The sequence below is a fragment of the Dendrobates tinctorius genome, unplaced genomic scaffold (assembly GCF_039654945.1).
Source record: "Dendrobates tinctorius isolate UK_male_01 unplaced genomic scaffold, ASM3965494v1 ptg000229l, whole genome shotgun sequence".
NCBI classification, from domain to species: domain Eukaryota; kingdom Metazoa; phylum Chordata; class Amphibia; order Anura; family Dendrobatidae; genus Dendrobates; species Dendrobates tinctorius.
Genome location: NW_027361896.1, coordinates 1,385,949 through 1,404,988, shown reverse-complemented (window position 1 = coordinate 1,404,988; position 19,040 = coordinate 1,385,949). Strand labels below are relative to the sequence as shown.

General features: G+C 42.9%; 1 protein-coding gene across 3 annotated transcripts in view; it reads right to left on the bottom strand.

Annotated features, from left to right (window-relative positions):
- Nucleotides 1–831: 831 nt before the first annotated feature.
- The window catches only part of CCT5 (chaperonin containing TCP1 subunit 5), a 305,457-nt gene continuing 287,248 nt past the window's right edge, over nucleotides 832–19,040 (bottom strand). For all 3 annotated transcript variants that reach the window (XM_073555723.1, XM_073555722.1, XM_073555721.1), the window contains one exon: nucleotides 832–1,069. In XM_073555723.1, coding sequence (XP_073411824.1) covers nucleotides 942–1,069 — 128 coding nt within the window. In that variant the 3' untranslated portion in view covers nucleotides 832–941. The remainder of the gene's footprint in view (nucleotides 1,070–19,040) is intronic.

Sequence of the window (19,040 nt, the reverse complement as noted above, 5' to 3'; positions counted from 1 at the left end):
CTCTGTGCATCAGTGTCTCTGAATCTTTGTACCCTTGAGTTGCTCTCTTTATCGATCTGTCTTTGTCTCAGTGTTGTTCAGTCCTCTTTCTTTGCCTCATTCTCTTTTTCTCGCTTGTTTTTTTTTTTTTTTTTTTTTTTTTTAAGAGTGTCTCTTTGTGATCTTTGACTTCATGTCTCCGTCTGTGTGCCTCAGTTTCTGTCACAAAGACAGAAAATTAGACCCAAAGACAGAAAATTAGACCCAAAGACAGAAAATTAGACCCAAAGACAGAAAATTAGACCCAAAGACAGAAAATTAGACCCAAAGACAGAAAGAAAGTCGATTAAAAAAAAAAGTTTCCCCATGTGCAATTTTTTTTTCTATTTAGAGGCAGAATTACAGGTCTTGTCTCCTGTTCCGCCATCAACTACCATTTTAAGTTTATAAATCAAAAACACTGAGGGAGCATTTATATTGGACCATTATCAGGAATGAGCATTCATGGCAACGTCTTCCTGCTTCAGACAGTTGACCTGTCTAAACAAGCTTCCAATCACCTGATGAAAGAAAAATGCTTGCTCAGCAGGTAAAATTTTTACGCTTCTGTAGAAATCATTTCTCAGCAGCCCATCATATGTAATCAGGATATGGGCTGCCAAGAACAATGATAGCCTAGGTAGACATAACCATATTAAAATTCATTCTGTGCACATGACGTGCCATCGACCGGCTTGAACATGCTGCTAAACTACCGATCTATGTACATGAAACCAATAAGTGGTCGTTAAATGGTTGGCAAGTGTAAGAGTAGTATCACCAAGTAGATAAGATATTAAAACCAAAGCCAAATCGCAAGGATGGTCATTTATTTTGTAGATCAATGCCAATATATGATATTTGACAAAAAAAGTTAAAATAAATAACGATTGGAGACTTTAATGGCTACTTTTTTGAGGCACTTATTCCTCTGTTTCACCAGGTCTACGTATGTCATCAATCTTCAAAATCATCTTCACAACCTGTGTTGCCAATGAAAGCTGCTGTTTTTTACCAATTAGCGTTTCAATTACATGCTGCAGTTTCATGTCTGAAAAAAAAGAAAAACACATTAAAATGTAAATGTTCTAAATGAGTGTACAGGAAAGATGTATATCTTTGTACCGTGTTAGCCAGTAGATAGAAAAATATTCAGAATTGAGAGTCCTCAGTGGTTAATACCTTTTAACGGCTAACTGAAAAGATGGTAACACATTGCAAGCTTTCGAGACTACTCAGGTCTCTTCATCAGGCATAGAATAAACAAACTAAGAAACAAACTAAATGTCCAACGGGGGGGGGGTCTGTATGTGGGGGAGACAGGGCAAAAGCTTAGAACAAGGATGAATGACCGTCACACAATAAGAGAAAAAAGAATGGATCTACCTGTGGCAAAACATTTTTGTACGCCTCATCACAGCAACGTGGATATGAAATTACTGGTATTGAAAGGTAACTTCACATCTCAGAGAGAGAGAAGAGTCTGAGTATAAATTTATGACGACCTTTGACACTCTCAATGCTGGAATGAATGTGTCGCATGGATTTATGTCTTTTTACATCAATTAAGGAATTTGCTCCTAAGACCGTGTGGGGGCATCACAACACATTAATTAGGAGACCCCAATCAGAGGACAATAAAACATCCGGACTCCTTATCTATGAACTGGAGCAATATTTAGGTTTCTCCCGCTCCCATAATGATAGTTCTGCTTCACGTCACTTGTCTCATCTATTGCATTTTTTCTGTGCTGTATTGTGCATAAATATGTGACTCTTCAGATTTTGTATTAATCTATGCCTGATGAAGTGTCTCGAAAGCTTGCAATGTGTTACCATCTTTTCAGTTAGCCATTAAAAGGTATTAACCACTGAGGACTCTCAATTCTGAATATTTTTCTAAATCAGTGTACAGAATTTTAGGTTTTCCCTTCATTAGAGAACTATAAGTACTTTCAGTTTCAATGCAATTTGACAAATTAATCTTCAATTAAATTAAAAAATCCTAGATGGAAACTTTAGAATATCTTCTTAACCCCTTAACGACCTGTGAGATAGCACTCACTGAATGTTTTGGGAGACACTCGGCAGCAGCATTCAGGCACACAGGAACGATTTTTCACTTAAACTGTCTCTCTGGTTTATTCAGGCACAGCATAAACCACAAAGTACAGTCCATTTCATTCCATCAATGAACAATGCTAGGACCACCAGTCTTAGCCGATAGCAGATACACCTGTCTGCTTTTCATTTATCCCCCTTGTCCGAGGATACGTTCCAGTAGCTCTGCTCCACATGCTGACTTCCATGGAAACTGTCTTACTGGGATCACTGTCCCGTACTATGACTCGCTCCAGCCAGCCAGCTTCAGACCCTCAGAAGAACGGTAGCTTTCCCCATGTCAGACAGCTGTCAAAGGCTTGCAGGCACGACCTCCTCCATGTGCTCTCCAGGAAACCTGTCCTCTTGCAGGACCTTCCAACACAGAGACCATGCAACCAAACCATAGTCTCATTATAACCCAGGAGACACACCCCTTGATGGGAGGTAGGTGGTTGGCCAGACCCACCCAGCTCTCCGGCCAACCTGCAAGCCCAGCTCCTTATAATTTAAACAAGGCTCGTGGAACTACAGGTCCCAGAGCAACCTTACAGCGCAGAGGACCTGCGCCTCTGCGACACATACCGGTCATTCACAAAGACGCCGGTCACGGTCTCACAGACATGCATAAAAACAGCAACTATTAAGGGGCCCAATTCCCTCATCAGAGTTTTAAAATGGCGATTGGGAATAAGTCTATAGCATCCGCTGCACATAGACAGCCGACACCCTGCGTTATTGGCCCCGGTCGGTTTTATAACTGATCGCGGACGATTGATCACTCAAATGCTGCTGTCAATCTCTACAGCGGTATTTAATAGGTTAATAGGGAGTTAATAGACCCCCTTTGTCACCATTGGACCTCCACAATGAGAATTAAAGGTGCCAATGGTTACTATGGTACCCTGAAGTCATGTCATGGCCCCAAGACACAGTGGCCTGTAAGATCTTGCTATAAGCAAAGTCTTACAGGCACAGTCTGAGTCACTGACAATTCTCATGCACTGCAGTGAATGAGTACTGCAGTGTATGAGCCCAGAGATTTAAAAGCCATTCTGCCACTCAAAACGCAGCCATTGTGTTAGAAAAAAATAGGAATCACACACAATTAGTATTGCTGCAGCAACCAGATCTATGAAACAGTCACTTTGTTTATGGCGAATGCCTTAAAACGACATGCCAAAAATGACATCATGCAGACTCAAAAAAAAAAAAAAAAAAAAAAAAAAGTGAACAAGCTGACTCAAAAAGTCATGAATAAGGCTGGGTTCACACTGCGTTAGGGGCAATGACGGATCCATTACATAGCGGCACTAACGCTATGCTATGGATCCGTTAACGCCGCCATTGCCCGCAATGACTGTAGCGCATGCCAAAATCGGCATGCGTTAGCAAGTATGCGTTAATTCATGACGCACCCTTGAACGCAGCTTGCAGCGCTTTCAGTAACGCACAGCGAACAGACCCACAGGCTTCTGTGGTGGCTGCAGGGATTCTGCTGTGGGTCAGCAATCACTTTTGGTCAGGGTCTCACCTGTCGGTGCAGGCGGCGGGCCTCACATCTGCTATGATGCCTTTGACTCCCCTGGGCAAGAATTTACAGTCCAGATCCCAATATAATGGGCTTTCAGGGATCCTGAGTTTAGGTGGATGGAGTGGATTGATAAGCCCAGTCTTGGAGCTCCTCTATGTCGGTCACATCACTTCAGGTGTCTTTTTAGCACACAAGTGTGGACGACCACAGATTTGTGCATGCCTAAAAGATGGATACCACGGAGCAGACGCCAAACGGAGTACCAAATGTCACCATCAGCCACAATATGATGTGTGGTACTGTTGGAGGTTTCAATCAATCACATTTTTGTGGAATTTACAGTGAAACCCCGAGGTAAGTGCTCAGTGTAGAACACAAGAATGTGATCCACCCCTTATTCTGGAAGCGATCGAAAAAATTATGTACCCTCAAATTTTACCAATAAAAACCCTAATTCATTCCGCACAAAAACAGCCCCCACTCAAGTCCGTCATTTGTCACTCAAACTATTGGGGGTTCCCACATTACTGGTAGAATAAAGACTCTGGATATAAGCAGCCACGCTTGGCATTAATGTAGTGGGGAGAGATCACTTAAGTTACGGGATATATGAGTATCGCGAAAAAGCACAAGCAGGGCACAACGTATGGGGGCTCTGCACAGTTTAGGGGCACATTTTATGGGCACTAAACTGGCAAAATTTAATTCTACAGAAAAAAAATCTAGAATGGATGTTACAAAATAGTCACTGTAGCCAATAGATTAATTGAAAGATGCAATTTCTACAGTAGGGCCACTTTTTTCAGCTATTTTTGAAAAGTTATGAAATGTCCTATTAAAGGTCTGATCTGTTTCTTATCTAAGAATCTAGGCTTTTTGTTGAGATATGTGCTGCAAATTATGTACATGCTCAGTATTGCTTTTTTTGCACTTGTACTTTGCAGATTTGCACATTGCCAATTGTCATTTTTTTCATCTGATACTATTTTGCATAGAATTTTTCTATATATATTTATAATACTAATATAAACGCAATAATTTGTTATAAGATTAGATCATTGTATTTTTACAAACCTTTAATATCTGATACAAACGCAATCAGTTGTTGGAGATTACACTATAGTGTCTCAACTTTACTGGTGTAACCACTTGATCTTGGCTTTTTTTGGAAATTTCCGTGTCTTGTCAATTTTATCATTGACAAATAAATTGTTATTTTTTAATTTTGGCTCATTCCTTTCTTTTCCCCAAAAAATTTTGTGTAGGATTTTGCAAAAATACTTGCAAGATTTGGCCTGGAGGAATCGGACCGGCCCCACTGCCTTTCTGCAGTCAGTTTCAAAAATAAAAGCTCATACCGGGTTTTCCTGAACAATTCCTTGGCCACATAACCTGACCAGTTTCATGTTAACTTTTATTCTGTCTTGTAGCTCACAGGTGTTCTGCTGTGACCACAAGGCACTCCAGCGGATCTAATACTCTTCTGAGCACATCCTGGGGGACACAGTGACCCTCACAAATAACACCAGTCACTACCTTACACCCTTCATAAGTTATCTATTTTTAGTGATCATAATGACACCACAGGTGGGCCACAGAATTGCATACATTGGGAGGTGAAGAAAAAACAATTACATTTTTACTACAAAAATGTTGGTTTAGCCCCATTTTTTTACATTGTCACATGGGAAAATGGGTAAAAATGACACTGAAAGGCACACAATTTCTGCTGAACGTGGAAATACCCTGTAAGTGGCTGTACTGTACTGTGTAGCCGCGCAGCGAGACTCGGGAGGGCAGGAGTGCCATTTGTCTCTTGGAGAACATATTATTGTAGAATAGTTGGTGGACTTCATATAGAGAGCCCCCAAGTGCCAGAAAGGCAGAATTCCCCTCATGTGACCACATATTGGAAATTACAGACCTCTAGGAATTTATCTCCATGGTTGTTTGCCAGAGACAAGCAGCAGTGAATGTTGCTGAGTGAAAACTACAAATCTGGAAGTGTAGTGCCCAGCTTGTGCTTCTGGAGACATGGAACGTGGAAATTAAGTGAGCTCTCATTGCTACAGAAATGCCAAACGTAGATGATAACTTCAATTAAGTCACATTGTGGGGTTCACAACGGAGGGGGGCATTTGTGAGTGCAGAATGCGCTTGATTTCCTTGATGAAAGTGGGGGCGTTTGAGGAGCCATGGCGCTTTAACAGAATTTTCCTACCAGTAACGCTGAAATCCCCTATACTTCCACTGATGACTTTGTGGATTGGGTTTAAGCTAATATTGGGAACATGCTGTTACATCAAGGTTTGCATCTAAGTCTCCGAATGATGTGATTCAGATGACACCCCCGAGGGATCCATTCGCTATGATGAGGCAGCAGAGTTACTCTGGACTGTGTCTGGTCTCTGTTCAGTGGAGTTATTCTTTTCAGAGGTATACAAAAATGTGATCAACTGTGCTTATTGCACAGGTCAGTAAGATTACAGTGATACCACAGTTATATCATTTATGTTTTGGCACTTTTAAACAAACTTTTATAGACTATTTGTGCATCACCATATTTGAGAGCTACAATTTTTCTATATTAGGCTATGTTCACACGTTGTGTTAACCTGCTCTGTTAGCAGTAAAGAAGCTGCTTAAAAAAAGCAGGTTTTGATGAGTTTTTAATGCATTTTATAACTGCGTTTGGTCAGGGTAGATCTGTTTCTCGTGCATGCTGATTAAGTTTAGTGCATTATATAAAAAAAAAAAAAAAAAAAACTGACAACTGCCTCAGGGGCACAAGAAAAAGCAGCAAAGTGTGATACCTGCAGCGTTTTTGCATTACCCATTGCTTTCTAGGGATGGAAAAAGCTGATTTGGAGGCCAGGGCGGCGCGGCCTCCGATTTGAGACAATGCATTCCAATGACGGGAAAAAGTTTTTTCAAACGCAAATTGCGCAAAAACTACAAATCCGATCGACATGAAAGATACTTAGCACACCACTCGTGGACGATAGCTTCGAAGCGATGCCTCAACGGAGTCTGTACGTGTAGCGGTTCGGGTCACATTAATTGCAGAAATCAACTGAATAATAAGAACTAGATGTGTATTTCCTGAAGGAAGTACAGATAGTGCTTTGAAATGGTGCCCGGGCTGCCCCTTTAAGAGAGACTTGCCTGCTGCCCCTGCAAGACTTTCAACTCAGGATCCGTTTTAACTGTGGGTGCCTCTCAGGGGCCACTTTGGCCTGTGGGGCCCCTCAGGGTCTGATTTGGCGGGTGGGGCTCCTCAGGGCTCGAATTGGTGGCCGGGGCCCCTCAGGGTCCGATTTTGGGGACGGGGCCCCTCAGGGTCCGATTTTGGGGACGGGGCCCCTCAGGGTCCGATTTTGGGGACGGGGCCCCTCAGGGTCCGATTTTGGGGACGGGGCCCCTCAGGGTCCGATTTTGGGGACGGGGCCCCTCAGGGTCTGGTTTGGTGGTCAGGGCCACTCTGGGTCCGATTTGGTGGGCGGGGCCCCACAGAGTCCAATTTGGTGGGCGGGGCCACTCTAGGTCCGATTTGTTGGGCAGGGCCCCATAGTCTCCGATTTGTTGGACGGGGCCCCATAGGGTCCGATTTGGTGGGCGGGGCCACTCTGGCTCCGAATTGGTGGGCGGGGCCACTCTGGCTCCGATTGGTGGACGGGATTCCATAGGGTCCGATTTGGTGGGCGGGGCCACTCTGGGTCCAAATTGGTGGGCGGGGCAACTCAGTCCGATTTGGTGGGGGCTCCATAGGGTCCAATTTGGTGGGCGGGGCCACTCTGGGTCCGATTTGGAGGCCAGGGTGGCTCAGCCTCCGATTTATAGGCCAGGGTCAATCAGCCTCCGATTTGGAGCCTGGGGTCACTCGGCTTTCGATATGGCGCGCCGGCCCTTTAAGAATCACTTTGGGCCGCTGGCCCTTTAAGAGCCAGTTTGGCGCATTGGGCTTCTAAATCCACTTTGGCGCACATTCTCTCTCAGGGGCAAGCGTCATGTGATGAAGCTAGATTTGCATTTGTGCTTCGGGTTTCGCTTTAAGAGCTGATATCTGGCAGAAACTGTGTCCTGGTGGGGTCATGTAAAGTTCGTAGGCGTTGGCATAGTAACTGGGACTGCCTGCGCATATCAATGAGCTTAACTGCCATTTGAATCGCCTCACGACTGCCCCATGTATTCCTATGGCAAAATTTTCCCATTGAGACAATGCATTCCAATGACGGGGAAAAAAAAATTTCAAACGCAAATTGCGCAAAAAATACAAATCCGATCGACACGAAAAATACTTAGCACACCACTCGGGACGCTGGCTTCGAAACGTCGCCTCAACGGAGTCTGTGCGTGTAGCGGTTCGGGCAGCATTAATTGCGGAAATCAACTGAATAATAAGAATAAGTTAGCAGCGTTCGGATTACATGATAGTGCTTTCTTCAAAGCACTATAATAAGTTAGCAGCGTTCGGATTACATGATAGTGCTTTCTTCAAAGCACGATAATAAATAAAATGGTGCAAAATCGCAACGTGTGAACATAGCCTAACAGCAATACTACACTTTGGCTGCTTTTACAGAAAAACTTATTAAAAAAATATATATTTTTGCATAGACATTCTGAGAGCTTTAACTTATTTCTCTGACAGAGCTATATGAAGTCTTTGTGATGGAAATATATACATTTCATATAGATCTCACTTGCATACATACTCACAGCTAATATATACCCTAAAATCAATTGCTTAGAATGACCCCGTGAACAAGGCTAGTGCAAAGCAGACAACTCATTGGTATGCTCCAAACATCAAAACAGGAACCAACACCAGAGGTCCAAACTGATGTCTCGATTTTTGCTGAATAGCAGGAAAAAGGCGACAGTTAATCATAAATTGCTAAATCAGCCTTTTTGTTATGCCTTAACCAGAATCCTCCATATATTCAAACAGCCAATAACAGACGCTTGACCTTATGTTAATAAGCTAACCACCCCTTTCTATATGCAACTATAAATACATGTATGAACAATAAAGCATCAGTATTGATGGAATGTTACTCTGTCACATTGGCGTACAGTGTCATTCTTGATTCTTGGAGCGCTCAAAATACTCTGATCGGGACAGGTCTCAACACATACAGTGATAGTTTTATCCTAACCAAATTTCCGTAACATCTTTTGTTGAGGGACAAGATGATGTTTTCAGTGATTCCATCTTTATTTACATATGTCTTTTTCGTCATGTTTTATTCCACTTTTTCTTAGGCAGAATGATGAAAAAGCATTGTTTTCTGTCCCTTTATTTTTTAAGCTGTGTGCCCACGTAGCGATTGTTAAGCGTTTTTGCCGCGATTTTCGGCGCGAAAACGTTTAAAAATAGTGTACAGAACGCCCCCCCCATGCATTCCTATAGCATTCCGCACATGCTGTGCTTTTTTCCGCGGCGGAATCGCATCACGGAAAAAATCGCAGCATGGTCATTTTTTTGCGGAATCGCAAAGAATTGCCGCGATTCCGCACCCATAGGAATGCATGAGAATCGCTTACTTCCCGCATGTGGCTATGCCCACCATGCGGGAAGTTAAGCGTCTCATGTGCGGTTGGTACCCACGGTGTGGAGGAGAGGAGACTGTCCTCCAGGCCCTGGGTACCATACCCCTGTAAAAAAAAGAATAAAAAAATCGGAGTATATTTACCTTCCGACGTCCCGCGCTGCATTCCCGGCCTAAGCGTTCCCAGTAATGCCTTGTGCGGCAAGGTCCTGTAATGACGTAGTCTCGCGAGATCGCTATAATAACGCGAGACCAACGACATCACAGGTCTCGCAAGGCATCGCTGGGAACGCTGAGGCCCGGGATGGCAGCGCGGGACGTCGGAAGGTAAATATACCCCGATTTTTTATTTTTTTTAATCTTTTTTAACATTTTATCTTTTACTATTGATGTCGCATAGGCGGCCTCAATAGTAAAAAGCTGCTCACACTTGTCAAACACTATGTTTGACGAGTGTGACCAACCTGTCAATCACTTTCCAAGTGATGCTTCAAATCGCTTGGAAAGTGCTTGAGAAAATCGCGGTAAAATCGCGCGGGGAATAAACTGCGCGATTTCTGGGAAGGAGTCCGGTTTTCGGTGTGCGTTTTAACACACAACGTGGGCACATAGCCTTACTATGTTCACTGAAGAGGTTACCTAGTGTGACAGTTATGGATCAGGTCGATCTGGAGGCGGCGATACCAAATGTGTACTTTTGTTTATTTTTACATAAAAATACATATGGGTAGAATGATTTTTTTCATTGTGATTAAAAAAAAATATTTTGTATTTTATTTTTTTCCTCTTTGAGACTATCTTTTATCACTCTGATGCTTTGCAATGCTTTATACCCATCAGCGCAGCACTGAGAAAGCTTCTTAGACCATGGTCTAAGGCTTTCCATAGCTGGGTGACCCGGTTGTCGTCATGACAACATCGAGTTGCCATGGCACGATCGGGCCCTCATGATGATGTTGGGAGAGGGAGCCCCCTACCTCTTCCGACCTCCTAAATGTTGTGATCGACATTGATCGTGATATTTAGGGGATTAAACAACCATGGCAGTCCAGGCGCTGCTCTTGGTTGTGAAAGCCGGGTCTCAGCTACAGTGGATTGAGCAAGAATTCACCCCCCTTGCCTTTTTACCCGTTTTGTTACATCACAACCTGTGCTTAAATATTTTTGTAACTCGATGTAAACAGTCTAAGTTGGTGAAGTGGAGAAAAATACAGGCATAAAATAAAATTCATGGGATCAAATAATTAAAAATTTGCATGTGCATATGTATTCACCTTTTTTGCCATGAATCCCTTAAAAATGTTGGCGCAATCAATTAACTTAAGAAATTACATGCTTAGTGATGGGAAGTCGACCTGTGTGGAATTTAAGTTTCATATGGTCTGTCAGTTTATGCACACCTTTTCAGAAAGGCAAGAGAGGATGCAACGCCATTAAGCAAGATGTACCACTAACCAAACACCACCATAAACATGTCAGAGACAAAGTTGTTGAGAAGTTTGAGAAGAGCTGGGTTATAAAAAAAAAAAAAAAAGCCACTCTGATAATCACCCGGAGCACCATCAAATCCATTATCATCAAATAGAAAGAACATGGGGTACCAGAACAAACCAGCCAAGAGAGGACTGGTCACCAAAACTCTCAGCCTGGGCAAGGAGAGAATCAGAGGCAGAACAGAGAACAAAAGTAACCCTGAAGAAGCTGAAGGGTTCCCAAGCAGAGATTGGGGTTTCTGTCAATACAATCAAAATAAGACACACTCCCCTTTATGGAAGAGTGGGCATAAAAAAGCCTATAGTTACACAAGGCTCATTTTGAGTTTGCTAAACTACAAGAGGGAGATTCCTCAAATGTATGAGGGAACTTGTTGTGGTCAGGTAAGACCAAAATTGAACTTTCTGGCCACCAAGGTAAACGCTGTGTCTGGCGCCAAACCATCACAGATAATCACCTCCAGTGAAACATGATGTTGGCAGCATAGTGCTAAGGGGATGTTTTTCGGCAGGGGCAGGGAAAATGGTGAAAAATATAGGGATATTCTTGAGGAAAATTTATCTGTCAATGATTTGATAATGGGACAGATGGTCACATTCCAACAAGATAATGACCCAAAAGATACTGCTAAAGCAACACCCGAGTGGTTTGAGGGGAAATGTGCAAATGTTTTGGGGTGGCCTAGTCAAAGCACTGACCTTAATCCAACTGAGAATCTGTGGTCAGGCTTGATTGCTTTTCACCAGAGGAACCTATCTAACTTGAAGGAGCTGGAGCAGTTTTGCCTTTGCTGAAGGCTCAGAGACTTATCTAAAGTAAGTTTCAGCTGTAACTGCGGCAAAAGGAGGCTCTACAAAGTACTGACATTAAGGGGGTGAATAGTTATGCATTCTGAAGTTATCGTTCATTTTGTCCCATTTATTGTTTGCTTCACAATAAAAAGAAAACCAAATTTTCACAGTTGTAGGCATGTTCTTTACAAAAAAAAAAAAAACGGTAGAATTCCAGATTGTGAGGTAACAAAACATGAGAAATTCTAAATGATGCTCACAAACTACTCCAGAAAACTGCTGCCTAAAAGCCAAATGGCGCTCTCTCTCTCTCCTGAGCCCTGCTGTACTATTAAACAAAAAACAAAAATGTATGACCACATACATGGTATTGCTGTAATCAGAAGATATTGCTTTATAAATGTTGGGCCCATCTCCTATTATTCTTTGTTTAAATTAAAAATTTGGGTTCAAACAATTTTCATGTAAATAAAACGTAATTTTTCATTTTCAAGTCCCAATGTTATAAAATTTTGTTAAGCATCTGTGGGTTCAATATACCCACAAAACTCCCCTAGAAGAAATCCTTAAGAGGGTTAGTTTCTAAAATGGGGTCATATGTGGAGGGTGTATGGATTTAGCTTATTTTTAGTTGGTAGCGTTCACACAGGCACGCAGTTTCTTGTCCAAACAGGAAGATTTAATTCCATAAACTTCCAGCAGAAAGTAATAAAAAAAAAGTCCATACAGCAGTATGAGATACAAATTGTTTCAGCTGCTCAATATTCAGAGTCCAGTAAAACAGCCTATTGCGGAGTCTAAGGTCCTACAGCTTAGGCTGGCTTCACACTAGCTTTTTTTGCGCTGCGTTTTTGCGCATACATGCGCATGCGTCCTTTTCCCCTATCTTTAACATGGGGGCGCATAGTCTAGCGTTTGCACGCGTTTTATGTGCGCATGCATTTTTGTGTAGTGTGCGCCCAAGCGTGCCGGACGCTACCTGTTGCATTTTTGGTCCGTCCGACCTGTCTAAAAAAAAAAACGCATGCGCACGGAATGCGCAAAAAAAACACATTACAGTCTATGGGAACGCAGATGTGCGGATGGACATGCGCACGTCTGCGTTTAAAAACGCATGCGTTTTTAGAGTAAAAATGGCTAAAAAATGGTTAAAACACATGCGCAAAAAAGCAGCAAACGCTTACAAAACGCATGATGCGTTTTTTGTATGCGTTTGCACTGCGCAAAAAACGCTAGTGTGAAACTAGCCTTACTTACACAGTCCCAAATACCAGGAGGTGTTTGTACTTCTACTCCCAGAAAGAAATGAACAGCTCGGCTGCACCTTCTGAATTGGAGGGTGGTAAAGACTAGTTCCGCCCATCTCATCTAATAATTCCTAGCAAACCTGGACCCATATATTGGTCTTATTAACCCCTTCATGACCCAGCCTATTTTGACCTTAATGACCTGGTCATTTTTTGAAATTCTGACCAGTGTCCCTTTATGAGGTAATAACTCAGGAACGCTTCAACGCATCCTAGCGATTCTGAGATTCTTTTTTCATGACATACTGGGCTTCATGATAGTGGTAAATTTAGGTCGATAATTTTTGCGTTTATTTGTGAAAAAACGGAAATTTGGTGAAAATTTTGCAATTTTCAAATTTTGAATTTTTATTCTGTTAAACCAGAGAGTTATGTCACACAAAACAGTTGTTAAATGCATTTCCCACATGTCTACTTTACATCAGCACAATTTTGGAAGCAAAATTTTTTTTTTCGTTAGGAAGTTGTAAGGGTTAAAAGTTGACCAGCGATTTCTCATTTTTACAACAAAATTTACAAAACCATTTTTTTTTTTTTTTTAGGTGCCACTTCACATTTGAAGTCACTTTGCAGGGTCTATATGGCAGAAAATACCCAAAAGTTCTAAAAACTGCACCCCTCAAGGTGCTCAAAACCACATTCAAGAAGTTTATTAATCCTTCAGGTGCTTCACAGGAACTAAAGCAACGTGGAAGGAAAAAAATGGACATTTTAATTTTTCCAACAAAAATTTTCTTTTAACATCAATTTTTTCATTTTCACATGGGCAACAGGATAAAATGGATCCTAAAATTTGTTGGGCAATTTATCCTGAGTACACTGATACCTCATCTGTGGTCATAAACCACTGGTTGGGCGCACGGCAGGGCTCAGAAGGGAAGGAGAGCCATTTGACTTTTTGAATGGAAAATATGCTGGAATATTTAGCGGTTGCCATGTCGCGTTTGGAGAGTCCCTGTGTGCCTAAACATTGGGGCTCCCCCACAAGTGACCCCATTTTGGAAACTAGACCCTCCAAGGAACTTGTCTAGATGCATAGTGAGCACTTTGAACCCCCAAGTGCTTCACAAATTGATCTGTAGAAAAAAAAAAAAAAAAAAACTTTCACAAAAATTTTCTTTTAGCTTCAGTTTTTTCATTTTCACATGGGCAACAGGATAAAATGGATCCTAAAATTTGTTGGGCAATTTCTCCTGAGTTAACTGATACCTCATATGTGGTCATAAACCACTGTTGAACGGAAAATTAGCTCCAATCGTTAGCGGACATCATGTCGCGTTTGGAGAGCCCCTGTGTACCTAAACATTAGAGCTCCCCCACAAGTGACCCCATTTTGGAAACTAGACCCCCCAAGGAACTTATCTAGATGTGTGGTGAGCACTTTGAACCCCCAAGTTCTTCACAGAAGTTTATAATGCAGAGAAGTGAAAATTAAAAATCTTTTCCCTCAAAAATGATTTTTTAGCCCGCTATTTATTTTTACCAGTCTAACAGGAGAAACTGGACCACAAAAGTTGTTCTGCAATTTGTCCTGAGTACACCGATACCCCATATGTGGGGGGAACAGGAGAGCTCAGACAGGAAGGAGTGCCATTTTGGAATGCAGACTTGGAATGCTCTGTGGGCATCATGTTGCATTTGCAGAGCCCCTGATGTGTCTAAACAGTAGAAACCCCCCACAAGTGACCCCATTTTGAAAACTAGACCCCCCCCAATGAGCTTATCTAGATGTGTAGTGAGCACTTTGAACCCCCAAGTGCTTCACAGAAGTTTATAAACGCATAGCCATGAAAATTTAAAATCTTTATTTTTCCTCAAAAAATGTTTAAGCCCGCAATTTTTTATTTTCACAAGGGTAACAGGAGAAATTGGATCCCAAAAGTTGTTGTCCAGTTTGTCCTGAGTAAGCTGGTACCCCATATGTGGGGGGGGGGGGAGCACTGTTTGGACACACGTCTGGGCTCGGAAGGGAAGTAGTGACGTTTTGAAATGCCGACTTGATGGAATGGTCTGCGGGCATCATGTTACGTTTGCAGGGCCTCTGATATGCCTAAACAGTGGAAACTCCCCACAAGTGACCCCATTTTGGAAACTAGACCACCCAAGGAACTTATCTAGATGCATAGTGAGCAGAAGTGCTTCACAGAAATTTATAACGCCGAGCCGTGAAAAATCTTTTTCAAAAAAATATTTTGTTTAGCCCCCAATTTTTTTTTTATTTTCCCAAGGGAAACAAGAGAAATTAGACCCCCAAAGTTGTTTTGCAATTTTTCATGAGTACGCGGATACCCCATATGTGGGGGTGAACCACTGTTAGGGCACACGTCGGGGCTCGGAATGGAGGGAGCACTGTGACTTTTTGAACGCAAAATTGGCAGGAATAAATGGTGGCGCCATGTCGCGTTTGGAGACCCTGTGATGTGCCTCGACAGTGGAAACCCCTCAATTCTAACTCCAACTCTAACCCCAACACACCACTAACACTAATCCCAACCATAATCATAACCTTAACCACAACCCTAACCCCAACACACCCCTAACCACAAGCCTAACCCTAATCCCAACCCACCTGTAACCCTAATTCCACCCCTAACTACAGTCATGGCCAAAAGTTTAGAGAATGACACAAATATATTTTCACATGATCTGCTGGCCTCTGGTTTTTGTGTGTGTTTGTCAGATGTTTTTATCACATACAGAAATATAATTGCAATCATATTATGAGTAACAAAAGGTTATATTGACAGTTAGAATGAGTTAATGCAGCAAGTCAATATTTGCAGTGTTGACCCTTCTTCTTCAGGACCTCAGCAATTCTCCCTGGCATGCTCTCAATCAACTTCTGGATCAAATCCTGACTGATAGCAGTCCATTCTTGCAAAATCAATGCTTTTATTTTGTCTGAATTTGAAGGTTTTTGTTTGTCCACCCGTCTCTTGATGATTGACCACAAGTTCTCAATGGGATTAAGATCTGAGGAGTTTCCAGGCCATGGTCCCAAAATCTCTATGTTTAGTTCCCTGAGCCATTTAGTTATCACCTTTGCTTTATGGCAAGGTGCTCCATCATGTTGAAAAAGGCATTGTTGATCGCCAAACTGCTCTTGGACGGTTGGGAGAAGTTGCTCTTGGAGGACATTCTGGTACCATTCTTTATTCATGGCTGTGTTTTTAGGCAAGACTGAGAGAGAGCCCATTCCCTTGGCTGAGAAGCAACCCCACACATGAATCGTTTCAGGATGCTTGACAGTTGGCATGAGACAAGACTGGTGGTAGCGCTCACCTGGTCTTCTCCGAATAAGCCGTTTTCCAGATGTCCCAAACAATCGAAAAGGGGATTCATCAGAGAAAATGACTTTACCCCAGTCCTCAGCAGTCCACTCCCTGTACCTCTTGCAGAATATCAGTCTGTCCATGATGTTTTTCCTGGAGAGAAGTGGCTTCTTTTCTGCCCTCCTTGAGACCAGGCCTTGCTCCAAGAGTCTCCGCCTCACAGCGCGTGCAGATGCACACACCTGCCTGCTGCCATTCCTGAGCAAGCTCTGCACTGCTAGTAGCCCGATCCCGCAGCTGAAACACTTTTAAGAGACGGTCCTGGCGCTTGCTGGTCCTTCTTGGGTGCCCTGGAGCCTTTTTGGCAACAAGGGAACCTCTCTCCTTGAAGTTCTTGATGATGCGATAGATTGTTGACTGAGGTGCAATCTTTCTAGCTGTGATACTCTTCCCTGTTAGGCCATTTTTGTGCAGTGCAATGATGACTGCACGTGTTTCTTTAGAGATAACCATGGTTAACAGAAGAGAAACAATGATGCCAAGCACCAGCCTCCTTTTAAAGTGTCCAGTGGTGTCATTCTTACTTAATCATGACAGATTGATCTCCAGCCCTGTCCTCATCAACACCCACACCTGTGTTAATGGAGCAATCACTGAAACGATGTTAGCTGGTCCTTTTAAGGCAGGGCTGCAATGATGTTGAAATGTGTTTTGGGGGATAAAGTTCATTTTCTAGGCAAATATTGAGTTTGCAATTAATTGCTGTTAAGCTGATCACTCTTTATAACATTCTGGAGTATATGCAAATTGCCATTAGAAAAAATGAAGCAGTAGACTTTGTAAAAATTAATATTTGTGTCATTCTCAAGACTTTTGGCCATAACTGTATTTCTAACCCTAATTCCAACCCTGACCCTATTTTCTAACCTTAACCCTATCTCTAACCCTAATGGAAAAATAAAAATATTTTTTATTTTATTATTTGTGCCTACCTAAGGGGGTGATAAAGGGGGGGGTGTATTTACTTTTTTTTATTTTGATCACTGAGAGTTTATCACAGTGATCAAAATGAAAAAATGAATCTGCAGCTGGCAAATTCCAGCGGGCACACTGCGCATGCGCCTGCCATTTTCCAAGATGGCGGCGCCCATGATCGGGGACGGTGGGACACTGTAGGTACTGTGAGAGGTGAGGGGATCGGAAGGTGGGGGGAGCAGAGGGAAGGGGGGGAGCTGATGTTGACGGCGGCGGCAGATAGCCACCATCCGTCGGTGGCCGATCGCCCCCATCAGTCAGTGTGTGTGTGTGTGTGTGTGTGTGGGGGGGGGTTGGGTCGGGTCTCGGTCTCCAGCCATGGCAGACGATACTGCAGCATTGGCCATGGCAGGATTGTAATATTTCACCAAATTTCATTGGTGAAATATTACAAATCGCTCTGATTGGCTGTTAATAGTGAAACAGCCAATCAGAGCCATCGTAGGCACGCCCCCTGGGGTTAACCATAAAGGGTCCTCTGTGTGCGGGTCGGGTGACCTTTCAGTGACCCCGGTCACACGACCCGCAGGGGGGCAATCAATTCATGATGCCACATAGACGTCATTGGTCGTATTGGCACAGCTTTTCATGACGCCTATGTGGCGTGAAAGGTCGGGAAGGGGTTAACCTCGTCAGCACCCCCTATCCAGGATTCTGCCAGCTGCTTGTCTACAGGGGTTACTGCTCTTCTGGCAGTACAAGAGCTGTACAAAATCAGCATGGTGCCCACAACCCATACTCCTCAAAACAGTACCCCTCTCTTTTGGAGCTCCTCCATGAGCCTGAACGGCTGTTTTCACCAACATATGGGGTATCTGTACATATTTAGTGGTGTTACAAATTTAGTGGTCCATTTTCTGAAAAAAAAAAAAAAAAAAGTTTTGGGTCTAGAGCAAAATTTTGTTGGAAGGACGGCATCGTATGAAGATGGGAGGCGCCGGACCGGACGTCGGGAAGAGTATAATATAACTCTTTTTTCTTATCTTTCAGGTTACATTGGGGGCTTATCTACAACATTACAGAATGCTGTAGATAAGCCCCTGATGGCTGTGGCCGCAGCTGATAGTCCAAAAATGGGGTGACAGATTCCCTTTAATAAAAAAAAAAAAAATATATGTTTCAAAGATGATGCAGACAGTAGACATGATAATTTATTACCCATTTTGGGTGGTAGTTGTTGGCACCCTTACATTGTTCCAGAAAATCAAGTATTTCTCGGTGACAATTATTGCAATTACATGTTTTGTTACATACATTTTTTTTTGTTCCAATACACACAAAAACAAAGGCAAATTGGACATAATTTCACACAAAACCCCAAATGTGGTCTGGATAAAATTGTTGGCACCTTTCCAAAATTGTGGCTAAACAACTTTGCTTCAAGCATGTGATGCTTGTTCATTTTTATCTGGTAAAGTGAATGATTAGAGGTCTTGGGGCCGAAACGATCTGAACCTATTCTCAAACTTTAAATAAGTAAAAAGCCCGGCTCACTGACCTGGTGCTGGGCGTGGATTGTGCACGTCCAGTGGGCCACTTTTGGCAAGAAGAACTGGTGCTGCGGGATAAACTAAGCCCCGAGATAAGGGGCCCGATGGGGACTCATCAGACCCCAGAAAAGATGGTGGTTGATATACCGCATTTGCGGATTATAAAACGCACCCCCAAATTTGAGGAGAAAAATAGGAAAATGTTTTTTTTTTTCTTTTAAATAAAATGTTGGTACCTCTTACAATCCATGCATCTTACTGATTACCGGGGGTGGTGGCTGCGGTGAAGCGGGGTCCCAAGGTTGGAGGAGGCAAGAGGTGCGCGTTGCTGCAGGCTGGGAGGAGGGGGTGTTCCGACGTGCACCACTGCAGGTGAAAATGGCTGCGGTGCTCTGTGGTGCCGAGATCTCAATCTGAGCATGCGCCGCCACCAGCAGCCATTTTCCC